The sequence below is a fragment of the Esox lucius genome, chromosome 24, assembly GCF_011004845.1.
Source record: "Esox lucius isolate fEsoLuc1 chromosome 24, fEsoLuc1.pri, whole genome shotgun sequence".
NCBI lineage: Eukaryota > Metazoa > Chordata > Actinopteri > Esociformes > Esocidae > Esox > Esox lucius.
The window spans coordinates 25,132,855-25,149,131 of record NC_047592.1 but is presented as its reverse complement, the minus strand read 5'-3'; the positions used below and the strand labels follow the sequence as shown (position 1 = coordinate 25,149,131).

At 44.1% G+C, this 16,277-nt stretch overlaps 1 protein-coding gene across 3 annotated transcripts in view; it reads left to right on the top strand.

The window, feature by feature from the left end:
* Positions 1 to 16,277, top strand: part of nhsl2 (NHS-like 2) — a 100,374-nt gene that overhangs the window by 693 nt on the left and 83,404 nt on the right. Inside the window, exon 1 of one of the 3 annotated variants that reach the window (XM_010900798.4) lies at positions 9,246 to 9,857. The exons of the other annotated variants lie outside the window; for them this stretch is intronic. Within the exon in view, the coding sequence (XP_010899100.2) occupies positions 9,758 to 9,857 (100 nt within the window). The 5' untranslated portion in view covers positions 9,246 to 9,757. Of the gene's footprint in view, positions 1 to 9,245; positions 9,858 to 16,277 lie in introns of those variants that run through there. 3 annotated transcript variants of the gene reach the window in all.

Below are 16,277 nucleotides of genomic sequence, written 5' to 3'. Positions count from 1 at the left end.
GCCTTTTGCAAATTAACTATACCTCTATGTGTTTTGACTTGTGTTTTTAATGCCCATCTTAGAGGTGTTATTGGGCGGTTGGCTACACTTTAAACATAATGGCGCTGCCATTGGAAACACTGCACGTGCAACTGCCATAATGTTGTCACGGTGCCACCTGGCTAGTTTAAAGCCAACTCACTTGAGATGTATGCCCGCTGCATAATTATGAATGTCGCCCGGGCTTGATTAAGCATATGTGTTTACATTTCACACAAGATTATGATTTCTCCTATTGCGGAGTCATAACACATGGAAGATGCCGTTTGCTAAATGTTTAGTGTCAGCAGTTATTTCTGAAGTTCATAGACAGCCTAGTGCATGCTTATTTCTCTGCCCTCATGGTTTATAAACTCTACTAAACCAAAGTGAGGTGAAATGCTGACCCTAACTCTACCTACTGAAAAGACACAAGTCCATTAGCTCTTCAGATGAATTTCAACATTAAGTCTTGAATTACAGTCAGTGGTCACGTTATAACACCTAATGGTATGACACAACACCAATGTAAATGTCATATGGTAAAGGAAAGAAATGCAGGTTATTCTTTGAGAAAGATATTGAAGATTCAGCAGCCTTGGGTTGGATAGTGGTACCACAATCGAAATTGCAGCCATACCGTAGGCTGCTGTGTTGATGTGATGCTGGTGTGGGGCTAGCATAGCACAGAAATGCTATGGCAACTCAGTTGCAACACACGAATGACTCACTAAGTTGTTATGTCCGTTGTTATGGCAGACAAACTGTGCAAAAGTTAAAAAAATGCACCATTGACTGAAAGTAGCTTACGTGACATATGTTTAAGTTAAGCTACATATCACTAAACCTTTGTTTGCCCAGACTGGGTGACAGAGGCATAACCTGTGACAAGAACCCTGTGGCTATCTCTTTCATACACTGTTCTCCCAACAGTAAAAACAGGCTACACACACGGTATAAACTTTGCAGTGGATGTTCAACCAGTGGTGATCCCCTAGCCAAGTTAGCTTAACCCATCATTTATCAATGGAATTATGCAGCGAATACAGTGAGAGCGCACTGAAGCTTTGACCTCACATGAAATTGTTTTTATCCAATTTCAGTACCAAAATAAGTAGCCACATTTAACACAGGCTATTCTTTGTATTCTGAAATTTGACGTTTTTGAATAAAAAACAACATTTTGCGCAACGTCAGAATGGTCAGCCCAAATTAGTTGTTGCTCAACCCAAGTACAACTAGAGGTTAACAAATTTGAGTTCTCCAGTTTTGAATGTTTTACATACAGGAGCATACACACTCCTGTTTGGGTTACTACTGTATGTGTAGAGAGAAAATGGAGAGATTGAGTAGAGCCAGAAAGACACAAGGGAACACGATAGAAAGGTGGTAGAGAAAAACAACTGAAGAAGGAATGAGCAAAGGGGAAAGAGAGAGGAACATGCAAAAAGAAGGGGGACAGAAAGTGTGATCACATGGTTTCTGTGCTGGAAAGTGAACTGAAGATGAGTAACACTTTCCTTTAGGAGTTTCCTTTTCTTTATCTTAGCTGTTCCCTGCTCTGTTGCTCTTTGACCTCTTCTGCTAGTGTATGTGAGTGTGTGTGTGAGTTTGTGTATTGATTTCCATCATTACTGGAAGCTGTCAGTCAGTCGCCAAGGGCAATAGTGCAAACAGTTAAAATCTCTCTGAAAATCTCTGACCTCTTGAATTGCTGTATCCCAAATGGACCTCTTCTCCTCCACCCTTGACCCACTCTTTGTGTGTTCACGTGCACCTCTGCCTTTTGTACAATTGTCCCTTAATGTTGTAGGAGTAAAAATAATCATGGGTGTAGGGGCAAATTAAACCTTCCCATAGCTCATTCACGATGTAGCTGAGTGCATAGAGCAGAACTGGTTAGGGATTTGCAGGATGTCTTCTCTATTTATCATTTTTTCCCTCTCTTTATTTCTCTATCTCTGCATAGTCTCTCTTTATTTCTCTGTCTTCTATCTATACATAGTCTCTCTTTATTTCTCTGTCTTCTATCTATACATAGTCTCTCTTTATTTCTCTGTCTTCTATCTCTGCATAGTCTCTCTTTATTTCTCTGTCTTCTATCTCTGCATAGTCTCTCTTTATTTCTCTGTCTTCTATCTCTCCTAGCAGAGTTCATGACAAAGTCAGAGAAGGTTTGAGTCATGAGGGTCAATCCTCCTCTCCACTGAGGGCTAAAGACGATCCCAACTTGACCAGTGCTATCCTTCTCATCCCTTTCCATCCTTATTGCCTGTCCCCAGTTTCCTCTTCCCCCGTGCCTCTCCACTCTTGTTCCCAGAATTCCCCCCTCAGGTTGGACCAGAAACCTTAAGCAGCAATTATCTCTCTGATTATTTTGACAGCCAGTTGGCATGGCGATCCGGTCTCCCTCTGACTCTGTCCTCTGTGAGTGGGGCAGTTAACAAGGCTGCTTTCCGAATGTTTTTCTTGACGTTTTTCACAGGGTCTCTTCTGATTCGCTTCTCATTGTGATATATCATTTTCAATGTAACTTCATTGGACAGGGAAGAGAGACTTCCTGCTGAAAGAGCCGTAGGACGGATTCAAACTCTTGCTGCAGCAGTGCATTGGAGGAGGCAGATTTATGATTCTTTAAGAGAGATGGCTGATTATGGTTGGGACAGAGAAGGGGAGAGGAGACAGAGAATTTGAGGGAGCTGTGATTAGAAGGGGTTAGAAAGAGAGCGTGAGAGAGAGTGTGGGTTAGAGAGAGAAGTGTATGTTGGGTTAGGTTGAGGGGGGGAATGAGAGAAGGAGAGGAGTGTTGGAAAGAGGAGAAAGGAGATCTGGAGGGGAAGATAAGTTCAGGTGAAAACACAGAAGAACAAAATACAATTAACAACTTCCTGCCTTGGCTGTGAGCCCAGCCTACTCTCTCTAGCTACGTAACTTCAAATTTTTCAGTTCATGTTATTTTTCCCCTTCGCTGCACTCTTTGGCTGGGTTCGTCGCCCCGGTGACAGTCCCGCTGTGGACTAGGCCAAGACACAGTCGTAGCAAGTGTTCGGCGAAGCGGTCCACTGCCAGGGTTGCGCTGGGGTGTCTCCGTGTGTCTGTTTCCGTTTTACAGGACACTGTTCTCTTTTGACTAGTGGGAGTGTGTTTTCTGTTAGTCACAATCATCTTCCTCTCCAAAGTACAGTAGAAGAGAGAGAAAGGGATTTGTCAATCTGTATGAAGCAACATTTGTGCAACAAGTTGTCAGTTCTGGGAGTGTCTTCCTATCTTAATGGTTCCCTAGAGACACTCTGGCCGGCTGGCTGGGTGTGTTTGTGTGTGTGTGTACTTCCATCTCTTCCCATCAGAAGATGTTTCCTGAGAATACAACAGAGAGAGAAGCAGGTTTACACAACTACTGTAGATATGCCCCCTGTTCCCTACACGGTGCACTAGTTTAGGCTGGAGCCCTATCACGCCTGGGCAAATGTAGGACTCCACATAGGGGTTAGGGTGTGATTTGGGCCTCGCCGAATGACTCAAGATCTAATGGAATTAGACCTCTTTCACTGTGAGGTCAGCAGTTCCCTGGAGGGAGAAGACATGCAGTTAGAAAGGACGTTTAATAACTTGGGAGAGGAATGGGTGATGAGGGTGAGAGAGTGGGTGAGGAGGGGGAGGTTGGGGAGATTGGGTGGTGAGAATTCCTAAAGGATTGGGTTTTAAGGGTGTGTCCAAAACAATTCATAGTAAACTAGTTTTGGAAGGTCTTGGATTTAAAGGGACACTATATCTTGAAGGGAATCTAATCCCTGTAAACAAAGGGTGAATGTACAAATATTATCTGCTGTAGGAACTGAAGCCCTTTTGGTAAATTTACCCTTAATTTAAACCCTTCCAGGATTTAATTGTTCAGTAAGCGGCAAGGGTTCAAATCCCTCCCACTGCTATAACTCTGTCCTCCACCTTCAAAATCACACACCAAGTCAATTTGCCTCCACCTGTGATAAGTTGTCGTGATTTCCATGATTTCACAATAAAATAATCCAGTTCTTCAGGTTCACTTTGTGTGGTAGTGAATTGCAAAACAAACTCAACCATGAGCACCAAGGAGCCTTCAGAAAGACTAATGGACAAAGTTTTGCCAAGATGCAGGTCAGGGGAAAGGAATAAAACCATTTCAGAGTGCTTGAATATCCCTTGCAGTGCGTGTGTCATCCCTGAGATCTGACCCAGATCAGGCCCACCCTCCGATCTGCCTCAGTTGGGGAGTCCGTCTGGAGATGCTTTACAGACTAATGTACCTACAGGCAGTCTATCGTCAAAATTCACTGCTAACACTAACCTTAACTTTAAACCTCAACCTATCCCTAACCTTAACACTTATTCCTATCTTAAACGTAGCGTGCATTTACTTGTTTTTTTATTAGAAAATGTTATCCACGTTTGATAACCTTTTGTTTTATGATGAAACTTTTTGGCCTGAATGCAAAGTTTTGCGATTGGCCCAAACCCTACACAGCACATGACTGAAAGGTAGCAACATCGTATTATTGTTGTTTCTCATCTTCACGGTGGAAGCTTATCCCATTATGACATTTTAGTTTTTTAATATATATAATTTTGTTTCAGAATAAAAAACCTGTTACTGTGGAAGGTTAGGCTTATGTTATGTAGATAAGTGGGGGAAAAACAAATTAATTGTGACCAACTCTGAGGCACTGCCACAACTCAATGTGAAAAGGTTCAGGGGGATGTAGTCACTTATAAGCACTTTATGTCCCAGTGTGTGTTAGTGGAATGACGTAGGCTACATGTGCAGAACAGCACTGGGGTTTCACAAGGCCGGTTGAGCGATGCTAGTGGCCTCACGCTCATGTCTCTCTGTGGGCCAAAGAAAATTTCCGTCCAAGTATCTTAACTGCTCTACAACTCTTCGGTGCAAAAGGAGAATCATGAGGACTGCAGTTTGTTCACCCCCTCTCCTCTCCTCTCCCCTCTCTCCTGTCTGCTCGTCTCCCCCTTTTCTCTCCTCTGCAGGTCTTCCAGCTGTCCCAGATAACTAGTTCACTCTGGTGCTAGCTCACTGTGTGTGTGCGGTACTGCTTATACCAGTGTTAAGCCATCTCTGTTTATACTATCCTCAGAGTTCAGATTCCTATCCAGAGAGTGGAGTAGATTTAGAGAGACGGAGAGAGCAATTCACCTTTATACATACAGAGAAAGAGAGGATGTTAGAAAAGCTGTGCCTTCTCTGCTTTGCACTTAGCTCTGTCACTGAGAGACCAGTGTTTGAATCCTGCTTGCCAGTTAGCGAAGGGGTCCCTCGGAGGGCAATGCAGTTGGATTGCGCCGTCCGGTTAGTAGTTGAATATGGTTCCCTTGCCTCTTTGCACCCTAGCAAGTCCTTGTGGTGGCTTTGGTGTCTGTGAGCTCGAGGGCACTCAAGGTAGATGGCCGTAGTGTGTATAAGGACTCCGGTATATACTTCCCGTTAGAGAGAGTAGCGTGAAAAGAACTTGAAAGGCATGGGATTTGCTTTGAAAGGCCCATATCTCCACATCGACTGTCCCGTGTCTGTTGGTACTTGCGGTATTGAACCAGGGCCATATTCACAAATTAGAATTCACAAAATTGGATAGGCAAATGGGCTAAAAGCAAGAAAGATATTCTAAATAGTAGGCATTTTTTGAAAAATAGAATGCTTGGTATGTTGTCGACTTTCAAGAATGTCGTAGTCTTTAAATAGCAGGTTGAGAACTGATTTCAGATTTTAATTTAGTGAACTTTGCTGCCCTTTTGAAGAAGTGTCTTTTCCAAATGGTGTGTGTTCCAAAATCTAAGCGGGAATCAACCCAATCGTGTGTTAGAGTTCATAAGAGCCTAGTATGCTGCTACAGTATATGAGTCTGACTGCATTTGTGTTGCAGAACAGTGTGTAGTATGATAAGTCATGTAGTTGTAGGCGAGTCCGATTACAGGCAGAGGCAGAAAAGAGATAGAAAGAAAAAAGGAGGAGCCTCACTTCCGTTGGGTCTTGCTGAGAGAGGAAGAGAAATGGAAATGGAGATTGTATCTGTCTCGGCCCCTGTCTTTAACTGTTAACATGTAACAGTCCCAACATTCCAGTAAACAGAAAATAAGACCCATGTATCTGTATCCCTGTCTTTATCTTTACCTCTATTTTCCCTTCATATCTCCTTCGCTCTCTTCCTCTATCTTTCTCTTGCTTTCTTTCTCCGCCTCTTTCTTGTTTCTTGTCTTTTCTTCCTTCCTTTGCCTCCCCCTTCCCGCTCATTACCTCTTTTAGATCTGTCGTTTCTGGGCTCTGGTTATTATCATAAGATGTAATGGATTGACCAGACCTTGATACACAGTATCAATTAATGACACATTACACAATCAGTTAAAGTCTTCCAAGCTCTTGAAAGTCAGAAATGTTCAAACTTTTCAGAGGAACTGAACTTTTTTTGTTGGGGGGGGCAGTCACCATAACAGAAGATGAAATCTTAGATATCACTGACTCCGCCTCACATAAAAACACTGGCCCACTGGGTTGCCATGGTGAGAAAGCCAACAGATCCCTGCAGCTTTCTTTGTATTTGTTTTGATGTATTTATGTCTCTCTGTTTTATCTGTGTGTATCTCTCTCTGTCTCTCTCGCTCTGTGTGTGTGTGTATGTGTGTGTGTATGAAAGAGAGTGTAATGTACATGTTAGGATGTGTGTCTATTCCTTCTACCCCTTGATGTAGCCTCTCACACCTTGCATCCAGGTGTGGTCTGACCCTCAACGTGGCCAGGAATAGTTTGGTTGAGAGGGCAGTGCTCTGGAATGAACTGATGACATGCCAGTTCAGTCTGACACAGAACTCTACCCAATGCTCGTCCTCGCTGCCTCTCCTCCAGCCCCCTCGAACCTGTTTCCATGGAGATGCATAGAATGGCAATAGAGATTTTATGGTGAATTGTGGGATTGCCTGTTGGTGGAATGCACTTCTGACCTCTCGTGGAGACTACATCCCCCATGCTCCTCAGCTTCTCAGCTTAGTTGTTGTCCTTTCCCTCCTTGTTGTCCTCCTCCTCTTCCCCCTCAGAATTTTCCTTCATCTTTTCTAACCTTGATTGAGCTCCCAGGCACCCAACCTACCCCAAGGAGTAGCTGGAGTGTGACCAGAGGATGCAGCCATGTCTGATATCCACCATTCCACTCCAAGCTGCAACCAGGATCTGAACGCCTGGCTGCCGTAATGCAGCTTTACTGGCTTAGACTGCTGCTATTTGCTGGAAAATTGACTGTTTTAATTGGACAATGGCCCAATGTCAAGATCAACAAAATGGCCAGGTGCAGGTGGTGTCTTAATGGTGGGCAGATAATAATGGAGGGTGGAAGAGTGAGAGGTACGGAGAGAAAGACAGAGAATGGACACAAGGCATTATGGGAAATTGTTTTCTGTGTTGCTGTTTTTCAAATTTTTCTAATGTCTAATTATTTTCTGCTTAAAATGCAGAGATCATGTGATATGACATTTCAAGGGAAAAATAAAGCTGTGGGAAATGCTATTTCAGTGTATTGGGTTGTCGCCCAACCCTTGAGAGTCAGGGGGTAGCCGCAGCCCCACATCCCCCCCTCCCCTCGCCGCACGGCACTGTGGGAAAACCGAAAGTATGTGTTGGCAGGAGAGGAGTGCAGTGGGGGCTGTGGGTGTTTGTGCGTGTCTTGGTAGGGGTCTGGCTATGCGTTAGGACACCATAACAGAACAAATAGTTCTACCACCTGCCACATGCTTCCTGGCGCACAGACGAAGTCTGTGTGTGTCTGTGTATGTTCTGTGCCCTCCCCTGCCAAGCTTAAGCCGGGCATGTGGTCCTGAAATGCGAGGGTGTTGTTAGTAAACATGGGGTGTGCGCCGTGTGTGTCAGTGTGTAAGCAATGCATGTGTGTAAACAGAATTAATGTGCTTGGGAAAGAGTGTGGAGAATGGCAATATGGTTGTGCGCACATCAGACTGTGCCTCTGTGTCTGTTTGTGTGTGTTCACAGCTTAACCCTCAACGAAGTGGACATCCGTTTGTATTCAGCTTTCGGTGGTGAAAGATAGTTACCTCGACCTTCAAGGCAAGATGTTCTATGAAAGTTATCAGCAAAGTCAGTGCTTGTGTGTGTATATCTCCTTTCCTTTGGCATTATTTCAAGCTCTACATCCAGTCCTGAAAGTGTTCCTTTTTTTTGTTCTTCAATTTACAGAAGTTTTTTTTTTGGCCTGACAAAACGAAACAGTGGGTACTAGATATATTTCTGGTATCAAAGTAGATGTTTGATAAAGACTTGGTTTTCCGCCTACAGCATGTGCATGTGCAATTGAAAATGAAAGGAGGGGAGAGGGGGCAGAACAAAGACACATGACACTTTCTAACTGTTGCTTGCTTCACTTTCTTTCTGTGAGGGAATTACAGTGTTTCCCGGGGCAGACTCAGTTACCAGGAGTGTGTGCTTAGTCCCATTTTACCAGAGGTGGCATTTGATGCTGTTGTGGGGTTGCTTTGTTACCACTGTTACTAGGGGTCCTTGAACTTGATTTTGAGTCTCGTTCTAAGTTTGTGGGTCTTCCAGAAGGACAACTACCCCAAACGTATTAAACGCACTCAAGAATGGCTAAAGAAAAAACACCGGACTGTTCTAACGTGGCCTGCAATGAGTGTAACGCTTTATCCCGTAAAAAGAAACTGTGTTGAGAGATGAAATCTTCAGTTTGCGGCGAAGGTACACTGAGAACATTGCAGAACTGGAATGGCCTACAGGTGAAGAGTGGGCTATGTTGCCAGTAGAGGAGTGCAAGAAGCTTACAGGTTCCAAAACACATAATAACTGCAGATGTCTTTGCCAAAGGATGTGGGACCAAATATTAGGCCATTGGGTGCAGTTATTCTGTTCATGCCATATGACTTTGTTTTGAATATAAATGAACAGTGGTATGGGATTGATGGCATTTTGTCTTCTATGGATTTCTGCTGCAGGTGTTCCTATATTTCAGTTAGGAAGTGGATATGTTACAGATAGGTTAAACATGGGAATGTGCAATTACTGTATTTTTGGGTGTGTGGACCTGGGTTTTCAGTATATATAGCTGTGCGCACGTGGGCCCCCTCCCTTCTCCTTATATATGTATGTATGTATTGTGTGTGTGTGTGTGTGTGTTATGAAGTCATTTTTTGTGTGTGATTGTGAGCCCTGGCTAGTCTAGAGTGGGGTGTGTTTGTGCGTGTGGAGTCAAGAGGGCTGACACAGCAGAATCCACTGCAGCTTGGAGGGATGTGAGGATGATGGGGATGATGTGGAAGATGATTATAAGGAGAAGGGAGGGGGCCAACGCGCGCGCATACATCACACACACACACACACGTTTTAAGGACGTGGAACCCACGCAGACGAACGCGTGAAAGGTGCATACGCAGAAACCTTGTGGGTTTACAAAGCTTTGCTGGAGTGGCCGTCTGTGCCTAGGACGTGGAGCGTAAGGAAGGAGGACTGGAGGACTGCGGAAGGAGGACTGGAGGACTGCGGAAGGAGGACTGTTTGCAACAGACCCAAAATGGGGAAGAGTGAGATCAGGCAAAGAAGAGGAGGAATGGAGTAGGAGTGCAGATTGGACAAACCCAGCTAAAAAAAGAAGGTACAAAAGAACAGAGGGAGAGGTTGATTTACAGAGCGAGAAGTGCGAACAGAGAGAGAACTTGATTAGAGCGAAGGAGGAGAGGAGCGATGCGGTGGACGAGGAGGAGGTCTCCAGGACAGAGGAGAGAGGTGGTGGAGGAGGAGAAAGACTCTGACACATCGTTCACCATGCCTTTCTTTAGTAGAGGTAACCGTGTGTGTGTGTGTGTGTGTGTTTGCGTGCATGTGTGTGTTTGAGTATACATGTGAGAACACCGCTTGTTGATGCCACAACATGGCTTTGGTGCAGCGTCTGTCATGTGAACACTGTCAAAAACATGAACGCAATCACTACTATTGTGTTATAGCAGATATGTATGTGATGAATACGGCATTTTGTGCTAAGTTTCTGTTTTGGACGTTTTTTTTATTTTGCATGTGATCTGTGGAGCTTTGCTTGGCAGACTGTTTCACAGATATTTTGTATATACGCAGTGACTACTTGTAACAACTTCAGCAAATGTTTTTTTACAGAACCCTTTCACCTGAAGAATAGTGAAGATTTAGTGTTTGGTAACAGAATGACGGTTTGTGCTGTTTGTGTTTGTCATTCTGTTATCAAGAAATTGTCTCCAAACCAGGGGTTCCTGAAGATTTTCATGACCTGACTATGTTAAAAATACCTGATGATTTCAACTAATTATCACATTCTTAATTGTTGCTATTTAATAGAAAACTTTGTTAGACTCATTTGTATGAAGGATATAGGTTTGAAATGAATCAAAAAAGATTTGAATAGTGTTATCTTCTGTATAGACTAACATTATCATTCATGTTAATGCTTCCCCAGTCTAATTAACTGCCTGGTCTGTCCACTGTTCTTCTCTTGTCCCATTTTAAAACCAGACCCATGTTTTGAAGAATGCTGCCTTAAGGTTTATGGACAAAACTGAAATGGAATCAATTTGGACTAAGATCTAATTCGACACATTTGGGGGAAAAACAACACATTACTACTAGTGTCTTAACCACCCTTGGAAGATACCAATGCTTTTTAAGTTCTTCTCCACAACCCCAACCAGACAATAGTTGGATCTTATCAGCATCGTCTCCCACATCTGAGATGAAAAGTAATGCTTCTCATTGATTAACCAATATTAGTTATTGATTAACTAATATTATATTTTGTAACGTGATTATTTATTAAGGACGACATAAAATGTAAAATGTATTTACATATTCTCATCACCGGAGACAGTAGAGGCTTCACAAAATCGGTGTCTTTTCAGTCCATCCCCTTTAGCCTCAAGGCAGGGGGACACTCATTGTTCCCGGGCTCACATGATGCTGGCAGTGTCATAAAGTGGATCCCAGTTAAGGCCACACAGAGCCAGTGTGCAAAAGCACTGTGTGACGTTGAAAGATGCTCTTTGTTATCGGACGAGATGGAGTATCTAAGTGTATGCGTGCAGTTCTATCGATCTGTGATCTCAATTTGTGTCTTAAATATAATTGGAAGCTTTTGAGAAGCTTGTTCATCCCTCCTGAACTCGCTGTGAACTCTAATACATCAAATGTAGATTTTGAAGATTGTTTTGGAAGAATCGAATGAGGAAGGTGAGCAGGCAGGCAGGGAGGGAGGGGGGTATGGAGAGAGGAAGACCCACGAGGTAGAGAGAAAAAATTTGCATTTATTCGTTTTTAAGACTCTTTAGTAGTTGGACGCTGAAAGACTTGGAACATTCAATCCTCTGGCATCATGCACCACCACGCACAGAATATAAAAAAAACACGACACCTCCAGACTCCTCTCTTCGTCAGAAGAGCACAATGCCCCCCCGAAGGCACAACGCCTACGGTAAACTTGTTGAATGGATAGAAGTTTTGAAGTTGTTTTTCAGGAGAGGTTGCGGGGGGGTAGAGAGAGAAGAGGGTGGGACGACAGGGAGAGAAATAATGGAGAAATTAATTTCTATTATGAAGTGTTACCAGATTTGGCAAGCAGTCGCTACTCTGAAGTGTGTCCAACGTCTGAGGATGACGCAGGCTCCTTCGTATGTTTGTTTGGTTTCTCTCTGGTCCAGATGACTACCGATGAGCCATCCTGGTGTACCTGTTGCTTGCTGTCGCAGTGTGTGTGTTGGGTGCCTGAGATGATTGTGTGTGTTTGCACTGATTAGCTGGGACAAGGGCCTTAATCCCATCATCTGGTTTCCCACCTTGACGCAAACAGCGCAAACACACGCACTCTAGTGTGTGACGCTAGGGAAGCGTAGTGGCGCTAGGGAAGCGTAGTGACGCTAGGGAAGCGTAGTGACGCTAGGGAAGCGTAGTGGCGCTAGGGAAGCGTAGTGGCGCTAGGGAAGCGTAGTGGCGCTAGGGAAGCAGCAGGTGTGAAGGAATGTAGAAAGACATTGAGAATATTGGCAAGTCTCATAGCTCTGCTAAGGTAAGGTAGCCCAATGGCTGAATCTTAGGCCGGGCACTTGTTCTCCGTAATGGCCAGGTTTTTGTTCTCTGTGTCTAATAGACAATTTGACAAGATGTTGTGGTGTAAAGAAGTGCAGATCATGGATGTGAGGTAGATGAAGGGAATCTTATGATGGAATGAAAACAATTAAAAGAAAAGGTGGATGTGAGACAGAGTGAGAGTGTTGGTGGAGAGTTGTGACGCTGACAGCCCCATACTTAGGAAATGAGGTCCGGACTTGCAAGTGGCTGTGTGTGTGAAGGACCCAGAACCAGGCGAGTCAGAGGCGTCCCCCTATGGGCTTGTAATGCGCAGCAGATGTTTTCCAATTTCATTTGTCTCTCTTTCTCTTCCTTTACTCTCCACATCTACCCATTAATCTGTTTGATTCATGGGCAGATGTGGACGCTGGGTCTGTTGGCTTCATGGGCAGATGTGGACGCTGGGTCTGTTTGATTAATGGGTAGATGTGGACGCTGGGTCTGTTGGCTTCCTGGGCAGATGTGGACGCTGGGTCTGTTTGATTCATGGGCAGATGTGGACGCTGGGTCTGTTGGCTTCATGGGCAGATGTGGATGCTGGGTCTGTTGGCTTCATGGGCAGATGTGGACGCTGGGTCTGTTTGATTCATGGGTAGATGTGGACGCTGGGTCTGTTTGATTCATGGGTAGATGTGGACGCTGGGTCTGTTTGATTCATGGGTAGATGTGGACGCTGGGTCTGTTGGCTTCATGGGTAGATGTGGACGCTGGGTCTGTTGGCTTCATGGGTAGATGTGGACGCTGGGTCTGTTGGCTTCATGGGCAGATGTGGACGCTGGGTCTGTTTGATTCATGGGCAGATGTGGACGCTGGGTCTGTTGGCTTCATGGGCAGATGTGGACGCTGGGTCTGTTGGCTTCATGGGCAGATGTGGACGCTGGGTCTGTTGGCTTCATGGGCAGATGTGGACGCTGGGTCTGTTGGCTTCATGGGTAGATGTGGACGCTGGGTCTGTTGGCTTCATGGGCAGATGTGGACGCTGGGTCTGTTTGATTCATGGGCAGATGTGGACGCTGGGTCTGTTTGATTCATGGGCAGATGTGGACGCTGGGTCTGTTTGATTCATGGGCAGATGTGGACGCTGGGTCTGTTGGCTTCATGGGCAGATGTGGACGCTGGGTCTGTTTGATTCATGGGCAGATGTGGACGCTGGGTCTGTTTGATTCATGGGTAGATGTGGACGCTGGGTCTGTTTGATTCATGGGTAGATGTGGACGCTGGGTCTGTTTGATTCATGGGTAGATGTGGACGCTGGGTCTGTTTGATTCATGGGTAGATGTGGACGCTGGGTCTGTTTGATTCATGGGTAGATGTGGACGCTGGGTCTGTTTGATTCATGGGTAGATGTGGACGCTGGGTCTGTTTGATTCATGGGTAGATGTGGACGCTGGATCTGTTTGATTCATGGGCAGATGTGGACGCTGGGTCTGTTTGATTCATGGGCAGATGTGGACGCTGGGTCTGTTTGATTCATGGGCAGATGTGGACGCTGGGTCTGTTTGATTCATGGGCAGATGTGGACGCTGGGTCTGTTTGATTCATGGGCAGATGTGGACGCTGGGTCCGTTTGATTCATGGGCAGATGTGGACGCTGGGTCTGTTTGATTCATGGGTAGATGTGGACGCTGGGTCTGTTGGCTTCATGGGTAGATGTGGACGCTGGGTCTATGTGGTTCCTTGTTTTTTGTAATTTAAATGTTCCCTCTCTTGTTCCTGTTCTCTAAAACCGCCTCTTTCTCTCACCAGCCTCTGTCTTTCCTCTCTGTCTTGCATTTTTTGCTTTCTCTCTGTATCTTTCTGTATCTCTCTTTTTGTCTGTAGATTGTATAGTGGTGACAGTCGAGTGTGTGTGGGTGTTCGGGGCAAGACAGGGCAATGCAGGGAAACTATCCATGCTTCTAGTTACTGGGGTTGAGTATGAGAACAAAAGGGGGGAAGAATGAGAGGGGAGAGGACAGGAAGCTACAAGGTATCATGAATTCACCCTATTTTCTGACGTTTGTACATTGGAGATGAACATCTGATAAAACTTTAATATTACTTTAACTCTGTGAAACAAAAAATAAACTCTCAAAGTTTGGTCTTTTTGGTTATGTTGGGGTTAAGGTTAGGTATGAATTCCGCCTGGTTAAGTTTAAGGGTGGTCCTGTGGTCTAAGCTGCTGCAGCATTTCTTAAATTCTGGCCCACTATCTGTAAACCACAGATTTACAGAAAATATATCTTTATAAAAGTATACTGACTGGATGGATACATTTTTGTATCGTTTTTTAAGGTTGGCAAAATAAATTTACATTTTGAACAAATGGCACCACATACATACTGGCAAAGGGATTAAAAACACTGCCCTTTGTAGTCAGAGTCAGTGACTAAACAGCCAGGCTTAAAGATAGTTTGGACTTACGGGATAGTTTGTCCCCTTACTCCCAGTTGGTCTTTCAGGCACATAGTCATTTTTTAAAACAATCCATTATTCAGATCTGTCTCAGTCAGTAATTAGCGTTATTATTGTATAAATACATGAATGGAAACCATGTGTACCCCTATCGCAAAGCTGCATTGCAAGTGGAAATCTACTCTAAAACACTCCAAACTAAGACAAGTGATGTTGTTTACCTCAAAGAACATGACAATGTTTTATTCCTCGAAAATAAAGTTTTCATTTTCACAATATAATTCTCATTTCAAATAAACGGGCACTTCCTGTGTTTACCAGTCACCTTTGTTCACAATTGTATCAAAACGCATTCGTTCGTAAAGAGTCCGTATACACACAGTATACAAAAGTTAGTATTCGCTAGCTAGAAAACAAGTTACCTATTTCATCTTTGATATTCACCTCGAACAGTCACCTCTGCGATGGTGAACACGTTAATCCCCAATCCTTGTCCAGAATATCCGGAGGCAATTTGTACTCTGTATATTGTAACATAGCAATCAGAAGTATTACTTACTGTCTTGTCTCCACAGGTTGAACTGGGTAACTTCATGGAATTGCATTCGCATTTTGTCCTCTTCTAATTGAACGTGGGTCATGTGGGTCACGGTCCTCTGTATTAAAATATTTCTTGCAAAAATTGTGTGTCTCGTTGGCGAAGATGATCCATTGATTCTCCCACAATATGACTCGGGAGAGGCAGAGATATTGTCCCAATTGCAAAGCGGATAGAATTTTATTTCAAATCAAGATCCAGGAGCAGGCAAATGAGTAAGCAGAAGTTGACACTGAACAAAGGAAATCCAAAAGTTCAAAGTTTATTTATCAAACACACTGAATAACACAGTGTCATCCTGAACAATTAAATTCTTGTGACATGGCACATGATATCTACGTAGTAAACATTAATAAATATATAAAGCAATAATATACCTAAGTGTAAACTAGCGGCAATTTTTTTGAGCTAGGAGAAGAAATCTTCACATAGCTTTTTGAGGTTAAAGTTCATGCTCACCTCTGACATCACTGCCGAAGAACAGAAGCTGTAGCTGTTTCTCAATGTCAAGGATCCTTCCTTGGTAGGACTAGTCCTTCCAAGGAAGGATCCTTCAGAGGCTAGGCCAGGCTCCTCCTTAGCATTCGGCACAACGTACAATGGAACAGGCTACCAAGTGCACGTCATTGCGTCATTACGTCAGTGAAAAGGCCCGCCTTAGTCCCGCCTTTGTCCCACCTTCGGCCCGCCTACCGCGCTGCGATTCAACAGTGGACAATGGATGTGCTGCAGATTTTTTTGCTGTACAGCATCTTTGCTGAGATGGGGGAGGAGTTGGTGAGGGAGCATCGGCGTCAGGCTGCCTGCAGGAGGAGGAGGCTAATTTGTCGCCACCTCTGCCGTCAAAGACGTGGGATGGTAAGTGACGTTAAAACATGAATAAAGGGTGAATAAGTAACGTTACACTAATAGGCTAACGTCAGCTCCTGATTTAGCAATGTTTTCTTTTTTTTACAACCGCTATTATTTTATGTCAATACATTTTAAACTCATGGGAGTTAACGTTATTTGTCATCACCGTATGGAGAAAAATCACTACTATGATTGTTGTGATCAACAATATGTGATCAACAAAAAAAGTCTATATGAAGTAAAAATGACAAGGTGAACAGATGCTGTTAATGA